At 31.5% G+C, this 24,857-nt stretch overlaps 4 protein-coding genes across 9 annotated transcripts; 3 read left to right on the forward strand and 1 right to left on the reverse strand.

Annotated features, from left to right (window-relative positions):
* Nucleotides 1-211: 211 nt before the first annotated feature.
* Son (Son RNA binding protein) lies at nt 212-15,266 on the forward strand. 6 transcript variants are annotated; one of them, XR_014878997.1, is made up of 15 exons: nt 212-1,176; nt 2,977-3,066; nt 3,581-3,778; nt 3,976-4,139; nt 4,551-4,726; nt 4,931-5,077; nt 5,447-5,505; nt 5,808-5,881; nt 6,643-6,716; nt 6,965-7,045; nt 7,325-7,432; nt 13,428-13,503; nt 14,102-14,293; nt 14,482-14,649; nt 15,116-15,266. XR_014878997.1 is itself a non-coding variant. In XM_085201694.1 (14 exons), the coding sequence occupies exons 1-14, from the start codon at nt 335-337 to the stop codon at nt 15,224-15,226; spliced, it is 2,484 nt and encodes an 827-aa protein (XP_085057820.1). In that variant the 5' UTR covers nt 212-334; the 3' UTR covers nt 15,227-15,266. The 6 variants fall into 6 exon arrangements, 4 of the variants coding, with proteins under 4 accessions (XP_085057820.1, XP_085057821.1, XP_085057823.1 ...); XR_014878998.1 differs by having other exon boundaries at nt 14,102-14,269; XM_085201694.1 differs by lacking the exon at nt 13,428-13,503.
* A 942-nt stretch (nt 15,267-16,208) lies between these two features.
* IscU (Iron-sulfur cluster assembly enzyme) lies at nt 16,209-17,499 on the reverse strand. The gene is made up of 3 exons (XM_085201698.1): nt 17,275-17,499; nt 16,874-17,177; nt 16,209-16,578 (listed from the first exon to the last, which is right to left on the reverse strand). The coding sequence occupies exons 1-3, from the start codon at nt 17,365-17,367 to the stop codon at nt 16,505-16,507; spliced, it is 471 nt and encodes a 156-aa protein (XP_085057824.1). The 5' UTR covers nt 17,368-17,499; the 3' UTR covers nt 16,209-16,504.
* Nucleotides 17,500-18,324: 825 nt separating this feature from the next.
* Nucleotides 18,325-20,468, forward strand: LOC146529186 (uncharacterized). Its single transcript, XM_085201701.1, has 4 exons — nt 18,325-18,475; nt 18,645-18,850; nt 18,956-19,119; nt 20,135-20,468. The coding sequence occupies exons 1-4, from the start codon at nt 18,387-18,389 to the stop codon at nt 20,276-20,278; spliced, it is 603 nt and encodes a 200-aa protein (XP_085057827.1). The 5' UTR covers nt 18,325-18,386; the 3' UTR covers nt 20,279-20,468.
* A 147-nt stretch (nt 20,469-20,615) lies between these two features.
* Nucleotides 20,616-24,572, forward strand: LBR (lamin B receptor). Its single transcript, XM_085201699.1, has 3 exons — nt 20,616-22,393; nt 22,484-22,904; nt 23,420-24,572. The coding sequence occupies exons 1-3, from the start codon at nt 21,098-21,100 to the stop codon at nt 23,704-23,706; spliced, it is 2,004 nt and encodes a 667-aa protein (XP_085057825.1). The 5' UTR covers nt 20,616-21,097; the 3' UTR covers nt 23,707-24,572.
* Nucleotides 24,573-24,857: the final 285 nt, after the last annotated feature.

The raw sequence follows: 24,857 nt of genomic DNA on the forward strand, positions 1-24,857 counted from the left end.
AAGACTAAACCATTTTAGTAACATTTTTTCCCATAGTTCCCATATTGCCATTTTTTATATAAATAAAAGCTTTCTATCTATATAAGAAAATAGCATATAAAACTAATACTACATAAAAAGTAAAAAGCAGGGTGGGTCTGAAGTTCAAACTGTTTCCTTACTTAATCTGTGCTGCATAGTATATTATATTAATGTAAATAATCTGTGGCATAAAGCCAATGGTATTTTATAATTGTCAAAGCCATAAAATGGTGGAATTGTTTTGCTCAGTGCAATGTTTTGTAATTAACCATATTTGTCAAGTGTAAAATAATAAGTATTTAGGTAAAACAAAATGGCTACCTTAATAGATAAAATAGAAATGCTAATTAAGAGAGAAAAAACCACCCCAGAACGAAAGAAAGATGATATTGCTAAATCTTCGAGTGAGATTCTTTCCGAACTTTTTAGTGCCTTCAACGCAGACCCACCGAAAATTGATGAAATTCCTCATAAGAAGTCTAAAAAAAGCAAGAAAAAACATAAAAAAGAAAAGAAGAAAAGAAGTCGTAGTGGCAGCTCGAGTAGTGAATCAGATAAAAGTGACTACTCCCATAAACGAAAGAAAAGAAAGAAAAGTAAATCAAAGAAACGTAAAGAGGACCGTTCTTCTAGACACCGCTCCCCTCGGCGCCGTTCTAGGACGCCAGTTATAATTAAATCAGAGATAGATATATGGAAAACGAAGGTAAAAAATGGATTAGGATCTTCAAAATCTGAGTTAAAAATAAAGGAAGAACCTAAGATCAACAAAGTTACAGAAGTATCTGCTCAAGTCGAAAATGTTACTTTTAGCAATATTGATGCAAGTATGATTCCAATGCCTGAATCTCCAAAAGATAATAAGGAGTCTATTGATTCACAACAAAAACCTGACAAAAAATTAGAATCAGTAACAGAAACTGATAAAGCTAAGGGTAAAATTCAAATAAAAAATTTAAAATTTAGTGCAGTATTTGAAGAAACTGTAAAAAAGGCTGAGGAAGAGGCTAGAAAAAAAGCTGAAAAAGTTGAAGAAGGTGAATATACAGATTCCTCGAGTAGCTCAGGAAAAGAAGAAGAAGCAAATTTACAGTTCCCTAAAACATCTGATCCTGGTGGAATACTGAAGAAACAAGCGGCTGAAGAAACAAAAGTGTTAGTATACTGCAGCAGCATGTTTTTCAATTTTTTTTGTAGCACATATACAGGCTGTCCCAGGAGCCAACGATAAAACGAAACCAGGTGACAGACCAAGTCGTGACAGTTATGAGAAAAATATAAAAAAAAATCTTTGTCATGTATTTTTCATATTATATTGATTTTAAAATATATCGCAAAAACCGACACCCTGTGATGGTTTTTCAAGTCCCAGGACTACAAATATTACTCTTTGTTCATTTTTTTTTCTGTAATGTAATCATGAGTAACCCTTCTGTGAATTACAGTTTAAGATTTAAACATACCTGCATCAGTTTTCAATAAAATGTGGTGTTTTTGCCAAACATTAAATTCAAAATATTTAGTACACCCAACTTTAACCGACTGTACTATAAAAAAAATGTACTACACTGTTTTTGCAAGTAACTTTAAAAGTTGGCGCATTTAATCTGGATTTCGAAATGGTACGACACTTGCTGGATTACTTCTTTGTTGAAGAGAGAAAAATCGAAATACACGATAATCGGGATGACGTTCAGCTTTTTGGTATCTTTTCCGATACATTCTAGCTGCAGCATTTGCGTTACATAACCATTCTCCATGAATGAAATGCATATTGGCAACGTGTCATAGACCTACGATAGAGTATATGGCCTGCGAGAGCCCGGATTCGAGCACTGTTCTTATAATTCCTGGGCCAGCCCCTAAGTCGGATAAGCGTTGCCTGGGCTAAGTGTTTAGTTTAGGGAGGTCACTGGTGTGGTCTGTGATCGCAGGATACTTTCCAAACTCTTATCCGTCTTATAGAGATCGTGATCGATGACTCCAGACTCGTGCATGACGGATCCAAGGTACCTGAACTTTTCCAACTTAGGGGATGACCCAGGACTTATAAGGACAGTGCCCGAGTCCGGGGTCTTGCAGGCGATATACTCGGTCTTTGACACATTGCCAATATGCATTTCATTCATGGAGAATGGTTATGTAACGCAAATGCTGCAGCTAGAATGTATCGGAAAAGATACCAAAAAGCTGAACGTCATCCCGATTATCGTGTATTTCGATTTTTCTCTCTTCAACAAAGAAGTAATCCAGCAAGTGTCGTACCATTTCGGAATCCAGATTAAATGCGCCAACTTTTAAAGTTACTTGCAAAAACAGTGTAGTACATTTTTTTTATAGTACAGTCGGTTAAAGTTGGGTGTACTAAATATTTTGAATTTAATGTTTGGCAAAAACACCACATTTTATTGAAAACTGATGCAGGTATGTTTAAATCTTAAACTGTAATTCACAGAAGGGTTACTCATGATTACATTACAGAAAAAAAAATGAACAAAGAGTAATATTTGTAGTCCTGGGACTTGAAAAACCATCACAGGGTGTCGGTTTTTGCGATATTTTTTAAAATCAATATAATATGAAAAATACATGACAAAGATTTTTTTTTATATTTTTCTCATAACTGTCACGACTTGGTCTATCACCTGGTTTCGTTTTATCGTTGACTCCTGGGACACCCTGTATATGTATAGCAGGGTAAGCAGAGTAATGGGCCCTCCACATACCAATCAAATTCAAGACACAGTGTGCTTATGTTATGATGCCACAATGAACTATGAAATCAATACCACACTGTCTCGCTAAAATGTGTAAATGATACTTGATTAATTCATTTTCCTCAATGGAGATTATATTCACAACACAGTGAGATCTTGTGTGTCAAAATGGTGTATTGCATGTGTTATATATTTTTATTTTCTCACTAGTTTTTTTATAATTATCTTTAATTTACAGTCCTGATGAAGAAAAAGTAAGCAGTAGACCCAAATATTCAGATAGCACTCATAAGTCTGCGCGCCGAGATAGAAGTAGATCTAAAAAAAGGTATCAGTGGTTACTCTTAAATTATATTCAGATTTTTTAAATGTAAACAATTTAATTGTTGTGCTGAGGCAATTTGATAATTCAAAAGTCAGATACACAAATATATGAAGAAAACCAAATTTTGTGCATATGTATTATTTAGTACACATTAAGAAATTATTACAAGCGAGTGACTGTGTACCGTAAGAGATTGTGGGTTTGATTCCCATTTGAGGAAATTTAATATTTTAATTTATTAGCTCTGGTGTCAAGACAAAACACTTCCTCTCAACAATTCTAGAGACATGTCGAGTAGTGAAATTCAACCCTGCGCTTTGCCCTATTACCAAATAGAAAAGAGTGAATGAGAATATTAATTTAGTATTTCTTTATAGCATTGTGACTTTATTGACTATAACTATGATGCTTTATAAAGCATCGTACATAACATAAGTTTTATGTTTATCACTAGGTTCCTGCGGCTTATGCTGGTTTATACAGGGTACAGCATAAATAATAAATATCTCTATTATAGGTCATTAAGTAAATCAAAGCGGTCAAGATCAAGATCTCGAAGACGACATGGATCAAGGTCAAGGTCTAAACGACGAAGTCGTTCCCGTCACCGTTCTCGATCAAGACGGAGATCTAAGTCACGGTCTAGACATAGATCATCATCAAAATCAAGACATAGGTCCAGACATTCTTCTAGACATCGCGGTAGGAGATCTAGGTATAATACATGAATTATATTATTATTAGCTAAAATATTACAGATTATATTTTTAATAAGTGTTAATATGTATTTTATGTGTAAAACAAGGATGTGCCCTTGTATCTCATGTAATACAATAATACAAAATTAGACATACAAATAAATATATAAATAACTAAATTCTAACAATAAGCTAAAAATAATAATAATTACAGATCCCCAACTGGTGTAAGATTAGCGGATAGTGAAAAGAAGCGTCTATTAGAAGTAGCCAGACGTAATGCCATTAATATGCTCAAGAATGGTGCAGTGCCTGCCGGAGCTGCGGTGCTGCCACCACATACAAGGAACCAAGTTATGGCAGCTATACAGTCTGGAGGTACTTTTAAACTTTTGTGGCTCTTGTGGCAAATATATATTTTTTTTTCCTTTATTAGCTTCATCCCTTTCTTTTATTATTGTATCCCTCATACAGCAGAGTAGGTAGAATGAACTTAGTGTCAAGCCTCTCTGTTTCCCACATGGGAGTGTGATATAATGGAACCTGAGTGGGAATGGAACACACAACTGTTCCGATTACAGTGAGAGACTGTCAAACTGTCAACAATCTTAATCATACTTAATTTTGGTAAAATATTCTTTTCTTATATTAAAGAAAGCTACTGTTTTTTACAGATCATTAATTACATCAATTAGAGTATTCATACATATAATTGTATACCTGATTAATAAGCTATAAAGTGTGAAATAACCTATTTACATATTAATTATTATTATAATAAATTTGCAGGTAAATCAGTAGATGAGCTAACAGACTTTTGTAAACACCTGTCAAAAAAGGAGGCGCTTGGGGAACTGTCATCTGTCTCATCTAATGATGAGGACATGAGCGAAAATGAAGACACAATAGCCTTCCACCATCCCTTCCTTGTTAAGGAAAAAGCACCTATTGTCATGAATATACGGGTTAGTATGTATGAGAACCTAATGTTAATACACTTTGTTCACCAACCTAAATGTAAAATGCTGCATGTTGAGAAATTTTTTTAACATAATGTTCCTTCTGCTTACTATATCTGGAAGAACTGAAAAAAGTAAAGCAGGAAATCAAATGTGCTAAAATATAATATAAATTGTAACACATAAATATATAATTTCCCTCTTGTATAGGGTGGTGCTCCTCTCCCAACAAAATCAAGTACCCTACCAATAGCAAATAAAGAAGAGCTAAGACTACAGTTTCCTGTGTCTTCTGGAACTCAACATAGGGAAAAAGCATCTGAATGGGTTCCTGTTTCACCCAAAAAGGATAACATGGTAATGTTCTAATAAATGTATCATTAATAATTGTATATCTTTTTATACATCTATAAATTCTAAATATATAAAAACTTAAACATATCTTGGTATACTTCTAAATGAGACAATGATCTGAATCTGCTTTTTGTAGGGGCACAAGTGTGCAACTTTAAAAGTGGTTATTAGGTTCTCTCTGCCTGTGAAGTTAAAACAGAAAATATAATTATTATTGGATTAAAAAAACAGATTTTAAATCTGAATCTGTATATAAATAATATATACTGAATCTGTATATAATCTGAATTTGTATATAAATAAAATTATCAACTGCTTGTCAACATCTAACATCATTTGTTAGTATCAAATATTCATGTTTTTTTATTACAGCAGGTGGCAAAGCTGAATTCAAAACCTGTTCCGAAACTTAGTCCTGTGGAAACAATCAGGTAAAAAATGAATAATCAATTTTAATGTTGTTTTTTTTTTACTTTTTACTAAAAGAGCGGTTTCAAATCTTTTCATGATCATTATTTCATACAATATTTTAATGGCCTTAATAAATATACTGTGTGGGTTAATGGATTTAAAGTATTTGATGTTAAGTTCCTTCTCACTCTCTCATAGTTACAGTTTTAATCCTTTATATATATTTTTTGTCAACAAAGTATGGGAATAGATGCCAATACCTAGTTATATCGTAAAAGATATTAAAGAGTTATCATATAAATATATTTTATTTATTTTTCAGTACGGAGGCCATAGCGTTACCGGCGCCGCCATCAACACAACCGTCTTACATGAAAAGTTTTACAACTGGAAGTCGTAAGTATTTTAAAAATAATGAAATAGATTGTAAGTATTTTAACACTATTAAAGTATCAAATGGGGACACAACCTATCACCATGTTATCATATAGGGTAGGCAGAGGGAACCCGGAAGCCAAGTGTTAAAACACATCCGTTACCATCAGGAATTTGCCTTTTTCAACTTTTCGCCGAATTCTGGAGGCCGCGTTGAGTGGCGGTCCGCAACACTGCGCTTTGTCTGGTTTCTTGAGCGAGAAGATGAAAATATTAAATATTTCATTTTCTCGAGAATTGAAACAAACTGTCGCGGTTATAGTCGCACGTTTGCGCCCCTTGGCCATGACATGCCTCTATTTAGATTTCCTTGGATAATTTATTGCATAAAAGATACAGGGCCCTAATTGTTACTATTTCTATTTTGCAAAATACTTTTGATACACATGTGGTACTGCTTTTATGACTATTTAAATGATTTAGTGCAGTATTGCTCTCAACATTCTTTGCTATTGGACAAGCTTATTTATAAGATTGTTTATAATCGGCGCAACGAGTTGTGACGATTATACACGATCTTATAAAGAAAACAAGCATGAGTAAAACTTGTGCATGTGCATGTTCTGTCGCGTTCATAATATTTAATGTGCTGACGTGAGCGAAACTTTGTCTCACATGTACAAAATGTGTAAATCACACTTGTCGTCGTGCTTGACTGTATTCCCGAATGTCATAACACGTTAGGCCGACTGAGTATAAATACATTGATTTTTTTTTTGTAGAATTGACATCAGTACCCGCACTGCCTGCGCCCGGACCACAAGCCTATCCACCAGGCGTTGATCCTCCTAAGATTGTAAGCATTACAATCCCATATAAACATATCAGTGAATTTAGAAAAAACCGTAATTATTACAAATATATTATTTTGTTCCGGCCGTTGGCAGTGACTGTAACAATGGCGATTATGTGTTCGATTCCCACTGTCTGTCACTGTCTTCTGCATACAATATATGTTCTCATAAATTAGGATATTTATATATGTTATATTGTATGTATTTACATTACTTATAATTATTCTCATTAAAACATGTTTTGGTTAAGGATCTGGCGTCCATAGTATCGCAGAAGTTATCCATGATTCGAAAAGAACAAGAAGAAAGTGATTTAGGTCTTGCTATGGGTGTAAGTATTTAATCTAGTATTCAAATTAAACACAAAAAGAGAGGTCCCGATTATTTATTTATTTTTATTATTTATCTATTTTTTATTTATATTTTAAATGATAATATTTTAGACAATGTGAGGTTTGAGGCAAAAAAAATGAAACATCCTTAAATCAAATCAAAAACCTACAGCTAAGTTCAAAGCAACTATGACTGATCGTAGTGTACGAACGGTAGTCTCATGTATTTTTTTTTATATTTTTAATATTTTATAACATATTTGTATATATAAATTCAGTTTGGCTGGTCAAAAGAAACCCGTCCGGGCCAGTTCACGGGATCAACAGGCGCACACATCTTAACGCCGCGAGAACTCGCCAGCGGCACACAGGCATGGGCTAAGAAGGTGATGTATTTGTGCATACATATTTATATTATAATATAATAGTTAGATTGTTGATATTGTTGTTTGATCATTGATTTGTGGAGTGTTGACAATAATGTGTACACCAATGAAATAGTTATTTAGGTTTTATTAATTTAAATTTTATATTGAATATTTTAAAAGGAATAATCTAGTAGGTTCTTAAATGTCATATTTTGTTCTTAAATGATATTATTCCATTTCTTTATGTTATTGGACTATAAAATATACTTTAAAGTACACTTCTTACAGAAATACATTTCTGCAATGCATAAATTTTTTCGTCTATTGACGCGTAAGCTTAGGAAGTAAATGCATAATTAAGTTTCATATAAGAATTTTGAATTTAGTAGTAGAATTTCAATCCAAGTTTCTCCGTTAAAGATTAAGTGTTATAATTACTTAATTTCGTATGTTTTTTATTGACTTATTTATTGACAATACGATTGGTTTAACCTTAGTCGTATAATAGGGTCACAAGACGAATCTCGTACTATCAGATATTTTATATTAAAAGTCAATATACTTGTAAATTGCGTATGGATAAATAAGACTTTAAAATAAATATAATTTTTAATGTTTTTTTTTTCATTCAAGTTCAAAATATAATATTGACACTTTAATTATTACATAGATCGCTTGATATAATGTATGTAGGTACTTATATAATGTTTATTATAATAAAATATTATTAATTCAAATATTATCATGATAAATAAAATTTTAATAATTATTCACCTTTTTACACAATACTTTATATGTATACATTGAGTATATAATGAAAAAATATAACATTGTATGCCTTAAAAACAAGTGTTAAACAGAACCTGGCATACTTTCTTTAATTTAATTTATTAATTAATTTCAATTAATTCATAGAATACAATTAAATATACATTTTTTATCTTTTATTGGTTCTGTCTATCACAAGAGATATTTTAAATAAATTTTCTTTCAGCTCAAATGGTGGGTCCGCGTTAACGTGTTGCTGGTCCGGCGTCGGTCAGAAATTATAATACTATTGTATTATTCTTTCTGACTCTCTTAAAATATTTTTTTATGATGGTTACCACAACATTGTGTATTCGTTTTTAATTTAATACTTTATATTTATTTTTACTAATTTAAACGGATTAAATTTTTTTTTTTTTAAGATCTGCGTCTATAAATTAAATAGTTAATTTAATAGTAATCGTTGCTTGTTTTTTTATTGCATCAGAAAAAAAAATATTACATCAGAAAACTATCTAATCTTGCCTCTAGGACTTTCCTTGTTATTGAAAAAAATAAAATCGTCATATTTTTATCATTTTTAATCTTGATATCGAGATGATAATATGATGTCACATTTATATCAGATGGATATCTATAATTCACTAAACAAATTTGTGTAGAGACCATAGTGGCGCAACGGCACTTATCTTCATTCGTCTTACGTTCATTTAGTTATAGGTTCCCTATGCCTACCATGCATACATGATGATACAGCATGAAGTTAAAAATTATGTTTTGTTTTTCTAAAATAAATACACAACAAGAATGTTGCCTTTTAAATACACAACAAGAATGTTGTTCTAACCATCACATAAAAAAATCGCTTTCCCATATTGATGTGTAAAGAGAGAACTGTTCCAGTTCACTTGTTACACTCATATCACATTTGCACAAAATGATAATTATCATGCCATGCCTTTGGCGTGTCAATTATCATTCACAATATTGTATACAAATATTCAGCTTTCCCCTTTAAATTAGGACTGACAATAACTTTATTTCTTCTTATTTTTGATGAATTTTTTCTAGTGTTTAATACACTTGCTATAAAATCTTACCGAATTTCTGGTGTTATTTAATAATAATAATAATAATAATAATAATAAAGCCTTTTATTTTCCTATAAACATAAAATTCTACACATTTCACAAAAATAAACATCTTACAAAAATAAATAAAATTTACAGTAAAATTTACTACATACATATTAAATTGGAAATACAATTTTCACATGTTATTATTATGTATTTATTTATTTATTTATTAGTTTCTTTTTTCTTTTTCTTTATATATATACATGTATTTTTATTTATTAATTTTTTTTTTTTTTATTATTATTTATTTATTTATTTTTTAATTTTATTTATTTTAATTATATATAAGCTTAAATTATAGGAACCTCTTGGTGAGTATAGGCCTCCTCCATTTTTCTCCATGTTTTTCTATCCTGTGCTAGTCTTATCCAGTTTTTCCCTGCAATGGACACTATGTCATCTGCCCATCGTTTTTGTGGCCTGCCCACTTTTCTTTTTCCTTGTGGGCCGATCCATTTAGTGGTTTTGAGAGTCCATCGCTGGTCAGTGGATCTCGCGACATGGCCAGCCCAGCCCCATTTTAGTTTTAGTGTTTTGTACAGTGCATCGGTCACTTTTGTCTTTTTTCTTATTTCATCGCTTTTGACCTTTTGGATTTTTCTTAGGTGTAACATGCTTCTTTCCATTGCTCGCTGGCAGGTTTTTATCTTATTCTTTATTGTGTTTGTTACTGTCCACGTTTGGGAGCCATAGGTCAAGCAGGGGAGAATACAAGTGTCCATTATGATTTTTTTCATATTTAATTCATAGTTGCCTTTTAGTATTTCCTTATGAGCCCAGTACTTGTTCCAGGTGCACGTGATTCTTCTGTTGACCTCGTCTTCGTTATTTGTTTTAAGAAATGACACTTGCTTTCCTAAGTATAAATACTGCTCTACGTACTCCAGTTCGACCCCTTCTAGCGATATTTTACTTTTTGATCCATTAGCCATTATTTTTGTTTTGCTGAGGTTCATACTCAATCCCACTAGTTTGCTCTCTTTGTTTAATTGTGATATCATATTTTCTAATTTCCTGGGAGTCTCAGCAAAGATTGCGATGTCGTCAGCAAATCTCAAATGGGTAAGGCGTTCGTTACTGATAGGGATGCCGTCAGATGCCCAGTTCAGTTTAGAAAAAACGTCCTGCAGAACAGCTATGAACAGTTTTGGAGATAATGGGTCGCCCTGCCTTACACCTCGAGCTATTCTGATCTTCTCGCCTCGAGTTTCTAGTTTAACTCTGCTCACGCTATTCAGGTAGATGTTTTTTATAGTTTTTATTATTCTTAGGTCTATATTACAGTTGTATAAAGCTTCCCAGATAGAGCTATGATAGAGACTGTCAAAGGCTTTTGTATAATCGATGAAACCTATATACAAATTCTTGTTAAATTCTAAGTGTTTCTCCATTATTTGTTCCAGCGTATGGATATGATCTATAGTCGAGAATCCAGGGCGGAATCCTGCTTGTTCTACTGGTTGCTTTCTGTCAATTATTGAGCTAATTTTGCTTAGAATTGTAGATGTAAATAACTTGTACACACTTGATAGTAGGCTAATCGGGCGGTAGTTAGTGATTTCCAGAGGGTCCCCTTTTTTGTATATTAGTATTATGTCTGAATTCAGCCATTGCTCCGGTATCATGCCTGTTTTTAGTACCAAGTTAAATATGCAAGTGAGTGGTCCGGTGAGGAATTTGGCTCCTTCAATTAATACATCACTCTTTAAGCCATCGGGTCCTGGGCTCTTCTCTCGTTTCAACTTTTTAATGTTATCTAAGACATCTTGTTCCGTTATAATAGTCGTTTCTTCGATGTTGGTTTGTAAGCTATTTGAGTGTAACTCTGTGAGCGTGGTTATGTTTTGTGGCTCATGCGAATATAGAGCTCTGTAAAATTTAGTGGCGCAGGATATTAAGTCTTTTCTTGATCTTGTTTCTTTTTGTTCGTTCTTAAAGCCCTTAATCCAGTCTGTATGAGTAATTAGTTGCTTGTAGGCTCTTTTTGCGCTTCTATAGCGTGTTATGCTATTTTCTATTGTCCTCTGCCTGTGCTGCTTGTAATCGTTTCTTATTGACTTGTTGGCTTGTTTGTAAAGGTTTGATAACTCTTTTTTCATCTTGCGTGATTTGTTTTTAGTTTTTATAAGTTCAGTGCGCCGTTGGATCAAAGCTTTAGTTGTTTCACTGAAAAAATAGCAAGTATGTTCGTTTTTCTTATCGGCATTATCTGATTTTAGGCTGTTTCTTAAGTATAGTTCGAATTTATTGTAGGTTTTTTGTATGTCATTTTCGTCGAAGTTGGCTAGGTCTGTAATGTTCGATTCTAATTTGTGTAGGTATACTTTTATTTCTTCTTGTGATTTCAGTGACGACATTGAATTTCGATAGTTTCTTCTACACTTTTTCGGACTTTTTAAGTTTAATGTTGCTCTAACTATTCTATGGTCTGATGGGAAATCTACATTGCTTAGAACCTCTATGTTTGCAATATTCTGAGGGTTATTAGATGTAATAAAATCTAGTTCATTTTTTGTTTTTTCATCTGGCGAAATCCATGTCCATTTCTGATTGTCTTTCTTTTTAAAATGAGTGTTCATGATGGATAGTTTATATTCAAGAGCATATTGTATTAGCCTTTCTCCTCTTTTATTTCTTTTTCCGTATCCGAATTTACCCATGATAAGGCTTTCGTTTCTTTTCGGCATTCCTATTTTGGCATTGAAATCACCTATTACCATAATGTTGTCGTGACTTTTTAGTAAACTGTGAGCTTCTTGTAGCGTATGATAGAATTTTTCTAAGTCTTCGTCATCTGAGTCTGCGGTCTGTGCGTGAACTTGAATAATTGATAGATTTGTATCCCCGAACTTCAGCTGAATGAGTGCGACCCTTTCCGATAGGCCGCAAAAGTTAATGATGTTTTTCTTATATTCTTTTCTGATGAGAAATCCTACCCCATATTGACCCGGTGTTTCCCCTATATAACATAGTACATGTTTATTGTATTCTTCTATTTTGCATCCTGTTCTTCTTATTTCCGCTAGGCCAAGTATGTCTATGTTTACGTTCCGTATAGCATGCATGAGTTCCATGTACTTTTCAGTGTTAGAGAGTGTTCTGACGTTGTATGTTGCAATTTTTAAATAATTATTTTTATTTTTGGGATTTTTCATTTTTTGTTTTGGAGTATTTGGAGGGTTTTGGTCTTTATCTTCCTCGGTGACCATATTTAAAAATATTAATTTTTATGCCGAGAGTTGAGAAAGTTGCAATCAATGGGCGCGGCTTGTCTCCTTTTCTTCCCACTCTTTTTATCGCTTCAAGGTCTCTGTTTTCTAAATTTGTGGAGAGATGATCGCTTATAAATTTAATTAAGTTGTTTTCTAAGTCGACATATGATGTTTCCTTCTCCTCTATACCAAAGAAGACAATATTCCTTTGCCGTGCTTGTCTTTCTATAAATTGAATTCTTCTTTCTTGGTTTTCCACTCTTGCATTCAAGACTTGGTATTTTTCTTCCCAAATCGCGAATTTCTCATCAAGGATTTTGTTTAAATTAAGTGATATTTGCTCCGTTACATTTTCACCGCTTTTTCTTATCTCAATTTTTTGTTGATTTAGTTCTTTTTGTATATTAAGTAGTGCATTCATGATATCTTCCATGGCTCTAATTGATTCAAGTGGTGCCCTCTTGTATCGATATCCGTATTACTTCGACGCTTAATATGGATTAATGGGTTTTTGGTGAACAAAAAATTTAAATACGGCCTCTAGTGACGAGTTGCTGTACTTGTATGGTCAACAATTAGTCTAATTAGTGGTGTTATTTAGCCAACCTTAAATATCCTTTTTTTAAATTAAAAATGATGTTATGGAAAACAGTTTTTATACATAGATGCTTAAGAGTAATAAATACTATTTACCATTAATTATTATTAAATCCAGAAGGATACATCTAATGTCACATTAAATGTCGGTCATTATATTTCATTTATATAAACATTATTAGCCTAGTGATTCTTCAGCTAAAAACATACATTAATTCATAATAATAAAAGAAAATTATGGATTAAAACGCTTTAAGAAAATCTAGGCTCAAATGGGGAATTCATGAATATTTGTTGCAGCTTTTAAAAGATAAGGAGACGCGAGCACTCCGTTAGACGCACCACCTTCGTCGATAGGTGCAAATAATGTGAAAAGGTAAGGAATAGTGATGTTAACCGGTGACACTATAACCGGAGAAAATCGATGTATCGATAAACCGATACTCGATTCTTAATTATTCGGAATTTATCACTTATTGTGATAGATATTTTATTCGTGTATGTGAATTAATTATCTAATGCTCTAAACAATAATCAAATTCCGGCTATTACAATCTAACATGGTTCACATGTGTTAAATATCTCACTTCTTAAGTAATTAACTTGAGAACATTTAAAACAACAAAGCTAATGTTTCAGTTGCATAATTATAGATAACTTACTCTTTGAGCAAAAATAACAATATGAAAAGAATGAAAAGAAATCTTTATAAGGAATTTCTTTATCATCAATTAATTTATTCCGGTTATTTCTTTGTAAAATCATTGGTGGTGAATTTTGTGATCGGTTAACATCACTAGTAAGGAAACTGTATGGAAGAAAAATGAAGATACCAAATGTCAATTTCATTCTGTCTACAATGTCTTTATTCTAATTGGTGAGATGTATGGGAACAGATTAAAAATTGAAAAGAAATTATGCGTCAACAGATTATTAATGATATTTGAAATTAGTAATATGGTTTTTTAATATAGGATCAACTTGTACGAGCCGCGCCAGTTGAGGGCGGGATGGGTATGCAACTTTTACAGAAGATGGGCTGGACACCCGGCCAGGGTTTAGGTAAAGAAGGCACGGGCACATTGCAGCCTCTTCTTTTAGAGGTCAAATTGGACACAAGAGGTCTGACATCCAAGGAAGAGGTCAGTAGCAGACATGCTAAGAATGTAAGTAACATAAACCTATTGGCATGAAAAGAGTTTAATTTTTTTTTATTTATTTAAAAAGTGTATCCACACTATTATTAAATCCAAAAAGTATCAAGACAAGAATTATTAGATAAAATTTATATTGCTTGGCTTGGCGTTTATTAAAATTTTCTAAATTAGAAATAATTTAATTCTATTATTTACAGTTAAAACCTCAAAGATTGGGTCGAAGAGGGCCGGCGCCATTGGTGTCGGGAGGGAAACATCCCGTTTCGCTCTTAGGAGAATATTGCTCAAAACAAAAACTGGGCCCCCCCGAGTACAATCTGTGCTTCGAGTGTGGACCTGATCATAAGAAAAACTTTTTGTTCAAAGTAAGTACGAATCATAATCGAAATATCAAATATCGTAGCTCAATAACACCGCGTCTGTCTCTAAATGGTTGTGGACGATTCTAATAATAGAATTATTTTCATTTCCTAGCTTTGGTAAGGCAAAGATATTAAAATAAAAAAATAAAGATATAGTGTTTGTTTCACTGTATTGTTTTCTTTTTCTCACTCTGTTAAGAGACAAGACGGAGTGTTATGACACTACATTTCAACTGCCTCCTTCCACCCTGGAATTAGGGTTATTTCCGTGATATATTATTATATTTTTTTTATAGCTTCACGCATATGGCACAGTTATCTCCGGGAATCCAGTATCAAGACACTATACCCCGAGACGTTAAAATATAGTTATTTCCCGAAGTGGGAACTGAACCTACAACCGTCTCATTTGCAGTCAGACGCTGCGCCACAACAATCTAAATCTAACACCTAAATCTATTTTTTTTAGGTAAAAGTAGCAGGTGTAGAATACCAGCCAGCAGTTGCCAGTGCGAACAAAAAACAAGCTAAAGCTGATGCTGCACAACTAGCTTTGCAAAAGCTGGGCATTGTCATATAAGAAAAAAATATTGAAATACAATAAAGTTATTTTATAAATATTAATATCTTTTATTTATTTGTTGTAATGTGTAAGCTTAATATTATTAAAAGAAAATGAATGTTTTTATTCTATTCTTTCACTAAATTAACGAAGCAACAATGTTTTTCTATCATCAAAGCAAAATGTTAATGCTTAAATTTTTTCCACATTGATTAAATTAAGATATTTTACGTAACAAAAAATGTAATGTAGTAAGACATGAACTAATAGAACTTAATAATGTTATATTTTTATAATTTAGTTTCTAATAGTTAGAGGTATGTGTAGGTATTTTCTCATTAATATGATACTTGTGATAGGATAACAAACATATGGCTCTGAACCTAAAATTATATTTCCCATTTGAAGATCTCTGGTTAAAAGACAGCACAGGATTGAGTTTTGCCACTCAGCAGATTATGTTTTAATGAAACATGAAACTGTTTTAATGAGAGAAATGTCTTAATACTACATACCCTGGTTCCGTCTGCCTACCATGTACCATATGTGCGGGATACAGTGAGAAGCCAAAAATATAGATACTACCGTTTGCTTAATAATAAAATAAATGTAAAATTTTGTCATAAATGAACTATTCATATTAAGTATAACATCATTAGAAACAATTTGTGAAATATGTACATGCAACAGTGGACAGTAGTTGCCTCATTTGATGTGTGTGGAATTCCTTTAGGAATATTTAAGTTACTTCTAAGGTTCCTAGTCTGTCAAGACAATGGTACTAAGTTGTGTTTCACCACTTAACCCACAATGTCTCTAATTCTATCAGAAAACAAAGGAGTGTTTTGAAACTAGGTTCTCTCTGAATACAGCTCCTGTTGCAGAAGTCAGTTAAAAATAAACTTTTATAACAAACAAAAAACTAATCAAATACATCTGAACTTCATTCTTACTGTTAGTAAACTGAAATATGTAGGTGTTGATAAGCAAAAACAATCAGTATAGATGATATAATTTATTTATCTAACATAATAGATTTTTAACAACTATGTAATAGATAGGGGATTCTAAATATCTATTGAATAACAATAAACTACAAGTGTTTTTAATGTTTAAATCCCAAAATACAAGATTCCTATCTTTATAATTAACGAAAAGATGGGCAAAGTTTGTGCTAATTTCTATTTATTATTGGATATTAATATAATAATTTTGTTTTAACATTTTCAATTTCTTTTCCCCCATCACACTTTACAATCACAGATCTGTTCCCAATCCCGAAAATGAAATATTTATTTATTTCTTTTCACCTTCCTGCTGCTTGATTCTATAATCAGACAGTGCTGCTTTAATGGCATCTTCTGCAAGCACTGCAAAAATATGAATTTATTAAATTGTAGCCTAATAAAAAAATTGTAATTGTTTTACTCAAAAATTATATTAAAATTACACAAAATTACAATTACACAAAAATGACATGGGTTCAAGAGCTCGAGTATTGGGATTATTTTCATTTTACCTGTTCTGGCCAAACAAAATACCATATAACATTCAGCTTTACAACATACAATATCTCATATTCAGACAAACAGAGACCAGAGTGTGCTGAGACTGGCTTGATACTTATTTAAAGGAAAGTACATAACAAACAAATTAGGTACTTACTGGAGCAATGTAGCTTGACGGGAGGCAGCGAGAGTTCCTTAGCAATATCAGTATTTTTTAGTTTCAAAGCCTCATCAACTGTTTTGCCCTTAACCCATTCAGTAGCTAGAGAACTTGAAGCTATAGCAGATCCACATCCAAATGTTTTAAATTTAGCATCAACAATTTTTCCTTGATCGTCAACTTTGATTTGCAATTTCATCACATCCCCGCAAGCTGGAGCGCCAACTAATCCTGTTCCAACGTTTTTATCTTTCTTGTCAAGAGATCCGACGTTTCGCGGATTTTCATAATGTTCGATAACCTGTTAAAATATTTGCATACTTATTTGTTAAGGGATCACGTAACAAACCAAAAAATCGATAAACCTTGACATTGTACCTGAAAATAATTCAACTTACATTTGCATGGTATGACGCAGTTTGTATAACATTCAACCCGGTGCTATTTCTCAAGCACAGGCATCGACATATATTCGGGAGTAAATATGCCATATTTTATAAATACCAACGTTACTTTAATCTTAATTTGAAATCAAGTTGATAAGTAAAATTATCTTAGCGCAATTGAATTCAGTGCAATATTGACAATTTGACACTGAACGTGAACATTTGCTTTCAATTTGAAGTTTGCAAGTCGAAAATACAGATAAAATTCAAAAAAGTTTCCATTATGTGTCATTAAGCGGGTTGGTATAAAAACATTTTTAATCTTATACTAACATTTTAATAATTTTCCTGACTTTAATATATTGAAATATAAGTTAATAATGATTTTACATTCACGACAAAGTCTAAAGTATTTTAATTCTCTTTAAATATCATAAAATACAAAAATAAATTAATGCAATTTAGACTGGATGTGGGTTTCTACTGTTGCGACAATATAGTAATAAAATAAAGATTATGTTTTGTAAACATCATGGTTTGTGAAATAAAATTCATAATTGTTAACAATATTATTAGGTTTTCTAGACGCTTCAATTGATTGGGCGACCCATGGGTCGCTAGTTATAAATCTAATGCCATGGCATTACGTGCCAAACATCCCGAATCTCTGTACAACAGTCTCACAAAAAAAACACATAAATATAACATATATTTCGACATTGGTATCTAAAATTTACAAATTGAGAACATAATACACCATAAAGTATTTGTGAAAAGTAGTAAGTAACTAAGTACTATAAAAATCCTGTATTATCTCTAATATTACTTTCTTCTCGTGTCTTAACAAACTTTTGTCTATACTACGTGTTTATTTACCTCCTTCGCGTCTCTATTCACCCCAAATGTTATGAAATGGTACATATTTTACCGGTAAGTTTAATGAAAATTGACATTAGTTAATTTTACTAATTGTAAAAAATAAATATTTAATATATTAATTTGTTGTTTTTTACATTCTTATCAAAAAATCATTACATGGTTTTTCCCAATTTTCATATACAGCACGCAGCAAGCTTCGTAAACGACCTTCGGATAAATTATAAAAGAATATTCTAATCAATAACATGACAATTGGACTTAGAACAATTTCAGGGCTTGTTGTGCCTTCTTTAACTAATTTATTTTGTTTAGCTCGATTACAAATAAGTACCGTGTAAGTTGTGAAATATATTTTAATAATATCGTTATAATAGCCACTTATAATTATGTAATAACCGGCCGGTGTGTCAGTTATATTTACATTACAGTGATATATATAATTTAGAGATATATAATAGTTTTTAATATTCATTCAGAAAGTTATAAATAATTTATATTTCTAGCAAAATGGCCTCTAATAATCCTGACTACAAAAATGCCACAAGTGTCCACGAATTCACCGTAAAAAACATAAAAGGTGAAGATGTAAAACTTGATGTATACAAAGGTCATGTATGCATCATCGTTAATGTAGCTTCCCAGTGTGGCCTTACAGCAAATAATTACAAACAACTTAATGAATTATATGACCAGTATGCTGAAAGCAAAGGTATGATTTACTTTAATATTAACTAAGTATGTTTTACATTATTTATCAATAAAACGAAACTTAATCTTATAATTAATATTCATATATATATTTAATATAATTTAGGTTTACGTATTTTGGCATTTCCTTGCAATCAGTTTGCTGGACAAGAACCTGGAAATTCAGAAGATATTGTATGTTTCATGGGTGAACGTAAAGTTAAATTTGATATGTTTGAAAAAATTGATGTCAATGGAGATTCTGCTCATCCATTGTGGAAATTTTTAAAGGCAAGTTACATTTTATCAGTAGATAAATCATACAAATGTTATGGTCTAATGCTGTTGATTAAAAAAAATGAAATCACAAGATAATGTGTATTTATTACCATAATTTCATTATTGATGTTAATGGTGATTGAGTCATATGATGACTATCTATTTATAGATTGTAGAAAATTGTGAGTACTCACTACAATATTGATATACCTCTTTTTTTTTTAAATATAGTTTATTGATTTGTAACAGTTGCTGCTATTGTGCAATATGTCAAATACTAAATAGTAGATACTTCTGTTTTTACATAGATATACTAAGGCTACATTCCTGTTTTTACCGACTTCTGTAAGAAAAGGAGGTTATCAATTTGACTATGTTTTAATTACTAGGCTAAACTAGTCTAAAATATTCATATTATTTATGCTGAAATAGGAATTCAGGAACAGATGGCATATGAATATGAATTATAAATGAATTATTAGCAGTATGAATTTTTACTGTTTATTGATTTCTACAAATAATTATATATCCTTGAGGGTGGATATGTTTACTTTTATCTGTAACTTAGTAAATATACTGTCAAGGTTGACTTATTTTTCATATTGATTTCTTGGATAGTAGTGAATGTGAAAAAGTAATGAAATATTTTTTTTGCCATGGAATTTTTATTAACATTTAAATGTAGTATCAATTGTAGGACAAATGTCCAGTCATAAGAAAAAGTGCTGCCTTGGATTTCTCCACTATAAAAGTGGAGAAAGGTATACTGTATATTTATTATTACAGTATATATTTATTTATATTTTTATTAAATTATAGTACATATGTACTATTTCAAGTAATAAATTACTTAGATATGTGTATAGATATGTGTGTATAGTTAATCAATACACACATATCTAGGCTAAATACAGAGATCTGCTCCTTTATTAATAGTTAACTGTGACTGTTTTTGTATTTTAAGTTTTTTTTGTTTGTTGTTACTATGGTTTTTTATTATGCATATTAAAACATTTTATTTTTATAGCACAAGCAAGGAGGAACCTTAGGAAGTTTTATTAAATGGAATTTCACTAAGTTCATTGTTGACAAAAATGGTGTTCCAGTGGAAAGACATGGTCCTAACACTGATCCATTGGATTTGGTGAAGTCCTTAGAAAAGTATTGGTAAAAATGGATATAAAAGCACTCCTACAGAAATACGGAATATATATAAGCTTAAATAAATGCATTTCACAATGTAAAAAAATATTAAATAAGAATAATGTTTTGTTAGTTCTGTTATAATTTTTATATTTGTCATTATATGTATTTTAACGTTATCGTGGTTTGGTGAAAAATATATATTCTATTAACTTAAACAGCCTTTTTAATAATCTTTCTTCAATATTTTACAAAAGATAAATCTTCGTTTTTTTTATATAAGTAATTAGAAATCTTAAGGACTTGTCAACCATCTGAAGTGGTGAGTATCTAACATTAATCATTAGTATCTCCATTATTATAATAGCAATGATAATTAACAAACATTAAGTGTAATTAAAAACAATGAGATTGTTAAGATATTTAACTCGATGTGTATGGGGCCTAAAAAGCTTACATGGGAGCCAACATTATGTAATAAATATTGCTATCTCAGTTCTTCATGAATGCAAGAAGAGCACAGACAATACAACTTTCCGTGTCCGTTACAGATTGCGCCAACTGAGTGCGACCAATCGTAGCATCTTTTTTTGAATCTATTCCGGCGTCGTTGTCATAGCGTAGCTTGTCGGGTGTGATGTAAACGAGTTGTTTATGTTAAAATTCGAATACGTATATATATTTTTTTTATAAATATTGTGTGAATCAAGTGAGTTTTAAGTTCTATTTATTATATGTCACACACAAGTATCACGCATTTTATTACTTGTTCATTCTCAGTGTGGTGTGATAAATTTAGCAATTTGTGCTAAAAGTTGTATAACGAGTTTTAAAAATAATTAAGATTATGTCTACGAGAAGTGGTCGAATTAGGCAGAGCCTAATAGAAACTAGTCCTTCACGTACTCGCAAGGGAATATCACCGACGCGGTCTCCCGCCAGAAACCGGAAAAGTTCACCCACCACCCGCTCAGCACAGAAGTCGCCCTCACGCAAATCACCTAGTCGAAAGGAAAAGTCTGCGTCTAAATATCCAGCACGAAAATCTCCATCAAGGGCCGTAAAAGAACCTAAGGAAGAAAAAGAAATATCAGTGCCCAAATCTCCCGCGAAGCGTCCTGCACTTAAAAAGGATACGGAATTCAAAGTTGTTGACGTCTCTTCAAAAATAGAAATTTCACGTAGTACTCGATCCCGACGTTTTGATTATTCTATTAAAGATCTTCCTCAACCTGTAGCCAAAGTAGAGCCTTTAACTGATGAAAAACCTAACGGACTGGATATAGTTCATTCAATTACTGATGTTTATGGTCTGAGAAATAGAAAGAATTTCGAAGATCTAGTTCCTCGTAGGTCTAGCCGGCTGAAAGATGTTGTGGATAACTTCTCTGACATTAGACAAAGCGTCAGTAAATCGCTGAGTAAATCTTTAAGCAAGTCTGTGAGCCAGTCAATTGATAATTATTCTGATGAAGAAAATTCAGAAGAATTATTACCAAAGGAGAGATCTCAACCTATAACTAGGAAACTTTCTACTCCATTACCAAGTAGTGTATCACTAGCTTATTTGAGCAACCGATATGAATTTGGTGGAAAGTTGGGCTCTATAATATTAAGCATTTTAATACCTTTATCTGTATTTGCATTACTGATATCATGTTCAAAATCTTGTTCTCATACTTCTTTCCTAGACCAATCATTGTACAAATCAGTATCAAAATGGTTTAGTGCTACAACTTCACTTGTTGTTATCAGCCAATTTTTTTTACAAGCAATATTTGTATCTTTACCAATATGTGGTACCAAAGAAGTAAATGAACAAGGGAAAAGATATTATTTCAATGGATTTTTCTCTAGTTTTTGCACTATCAACTTACTGTTTGCCTTGGAATACTATAAGGTCTTCAATGTTGATTCCCTTTTGACTTCATACTTATCAATGACTACTGTCTCTTATATAGTAGCAGTAATGCTTGCAATTATTTTATTTATTAAAAGCTCACAAATTTCTAAAGATTCTATTAATCCTTATGGAAATTCAGGATTCATTTTGTATGATTTCTTCATGGGACGGCAGATACAAGAGTATATCATGAGGATTAATGTTAAATTATATCTATCTCGAGTGTCAAACATAAGCACAGTAAGTAATTTAATATAGAATAAAATTTGCAATCACCCTATAGTATTTAGTACTAATGCTTTATATACTAATAATTACTTATTTTTTCAGCTTATACTTGCAATATTAATTTTCAAACATGGTTTATATATTGAAAAGAAGGAATTTGATAGCATATCATGGGACAAGTTAACTGCAATTATAAGTAAAGTGCAATATAAGCCAACCCTACTGGTATACTCCTTGATGCAAATAATTTATGCATTGTATTTCATAACGAGAGAAAAAAAACTAATATCAACATTCTACTGGCAATCTGAAGGATTAGGGTATCTTCAAATTGTGTCTGGTTCACTTTACCCATACTACTTTACATCCATATCTAAATATGTGAAAGATGCAAATGTAGAATTGTCAACTAATATATTAATTATGGCATCTGTGACATACTTACTGGGTCTTTTAATTATGCTTATCAGTAACAACATTAAATATGAATTCAGGAAAAATCCACTGCAGCCTAGCTTGACATGTAAGTAATTAAACCTAAGTAACCTTCTAATTATCCTTGTTTAACATGATTCTCTTATATTATTCATTAATAATAGATAAATTAATAGCTATTTACATATATGTGCTTATATGTATGTCTTATTATATTTTATAAAGCTATTGTGGCATAACGAGGACACTATTTGATTGTGAATGCATTGATTGTAGCTTCAATCTCTACTCAGGGGAATGAATCTTTTTTTATCCTAACTCTCGGAAGACACAGCACAACACTTAGCTTAGCACAACACGTTCTGCTAACTGTCCTATATGCTGCTGATGCTTAAAATCTTTTTTAGCATAAAGTTAAATCAACATGCATAAGATGGAAGAAAATTAGACACCTAATTACAGACAGTAATTGAACTTAGTTTCGTTTTTTTTACATCATAAACCATCACTAAGTTATTTCTCCTTTAAAATCCTAAAATTGTGTAAAAATAAAATACACTAAAAGTAACTTAAAATTTATTATGCAATGTGATTTTTTTACAGATTTAGAATCAATGCCCACATTTCACGGAAAGAAACTTCTTGTATCCAACCTATGGGGTATAATGCGTCATCCGAATTACACAGGAGATATACTGATTCACATTGCACTAGTGTTGCCCGGGATTTTGACTAAACACATGATAGCGACTAGTCCTGCTTTGTTGACAATATTAATGTTGGTCCACCGGGCGTGGAGGGACCATGACCGATGTCGAAGGCGGTATGGAGCTGCATGGCAGAGATACTGCATTAGAGTGCCTTCTGTTCTAATACCAAAAATATTGTAAATCAACGACTATTAATTAAAGGCAGAATGGTATTCAGTTAGATGACTTTTCTTAGTTTTTTTTTTCATAAGATACAAACTTCTATAGATCCGCGTTATCGAAACGCGGCTTCGCCCGCTTAAACTTATATTTTTATTATTACAAAATTATATAAAATCTTTACATCAATTAATGACTTCTTGGTTATAACCATAATGCATGAGCATTATGATCTTAATTTTACTAATACAACTGTATACCATTTGTGCCTTTACATCATATAGCTGCCATATCCATATAAATAATATAAGAATCAAATGCACTTGTTTTTCAGGCAGTATTTATTTTTAAATAATTATTTATAGTTTTAAAAGAGAGAAATCTTACTTTATGTATTATTTTACATATTTTAGAATATTTTATACAATGATTGATATAATTGAATTTGTGAATTTCAGTTGTTTTAATGTATTTTTAGTTGTAGTTTTTTTGTGCCCTTGCCATAGATATTACCACCGGACATATTAATTTAGCTCTCTATTTTTTTTTATAATTACTTGGTTTTAAACAATTTTCAGACACTATGATTTTTTTTGAAATAATATAAACCAGTACAAGTTTTACATGGGTACTATAAATCATTTATAATATATCAAATCATAAAATGAAATAATTTTTAGGTATATGTTAATGTAAGATTGAAATTTAGTTAAAAAATTATGTGCCTATAAATTTACAATTTTAACTTTTCGTATTAAATATTTTAAATGTGAAAGGCACAAAGCTCAATATTTTTACATATCTTTTTGTGTCATAAATAAATGTTTAAATTTTAAAAAGAATGAGCGTGTCACATATTTGTTTAAAAAATATATTCTAGACAATTGGTAGTTGTTTTATTTTCCTTGGTCTTTTTAGTTTCATTATTTACTAGGTAGTATAAATATTTCATTTCCTCGAGTGGGAATCCAATCCACAACCTGACGCATTTACAGTCACACTTAGTAGCCTGCGCCATGGCTTGCCTCTAATATTAGTAAACATATAATACCCCGCTAGGGCTAAAGCGTGAAGCTATGTATGTATGTGTAAAGATATAATATTACAAAAGCAAGAAAAATTAAAAAAATATATATATTATTTCAGTTATAATTTATATAAAATTTATACTT

The sequence above is a fragment of the Heliconius melpomene genome, chromosome 18, assembly GCF_056956725.1.
Source record: "Heliconius melpomene rosina isolate 202511_hmr_F chromosome 18, ASM5695672v1, whole genome shotgun sequence".
NCBI lineage: Eukaryota > Metazoa > Arthropoda > Insecta > Lepidoptera > Nymphalidae > Heliconius > Heliconius melpomene.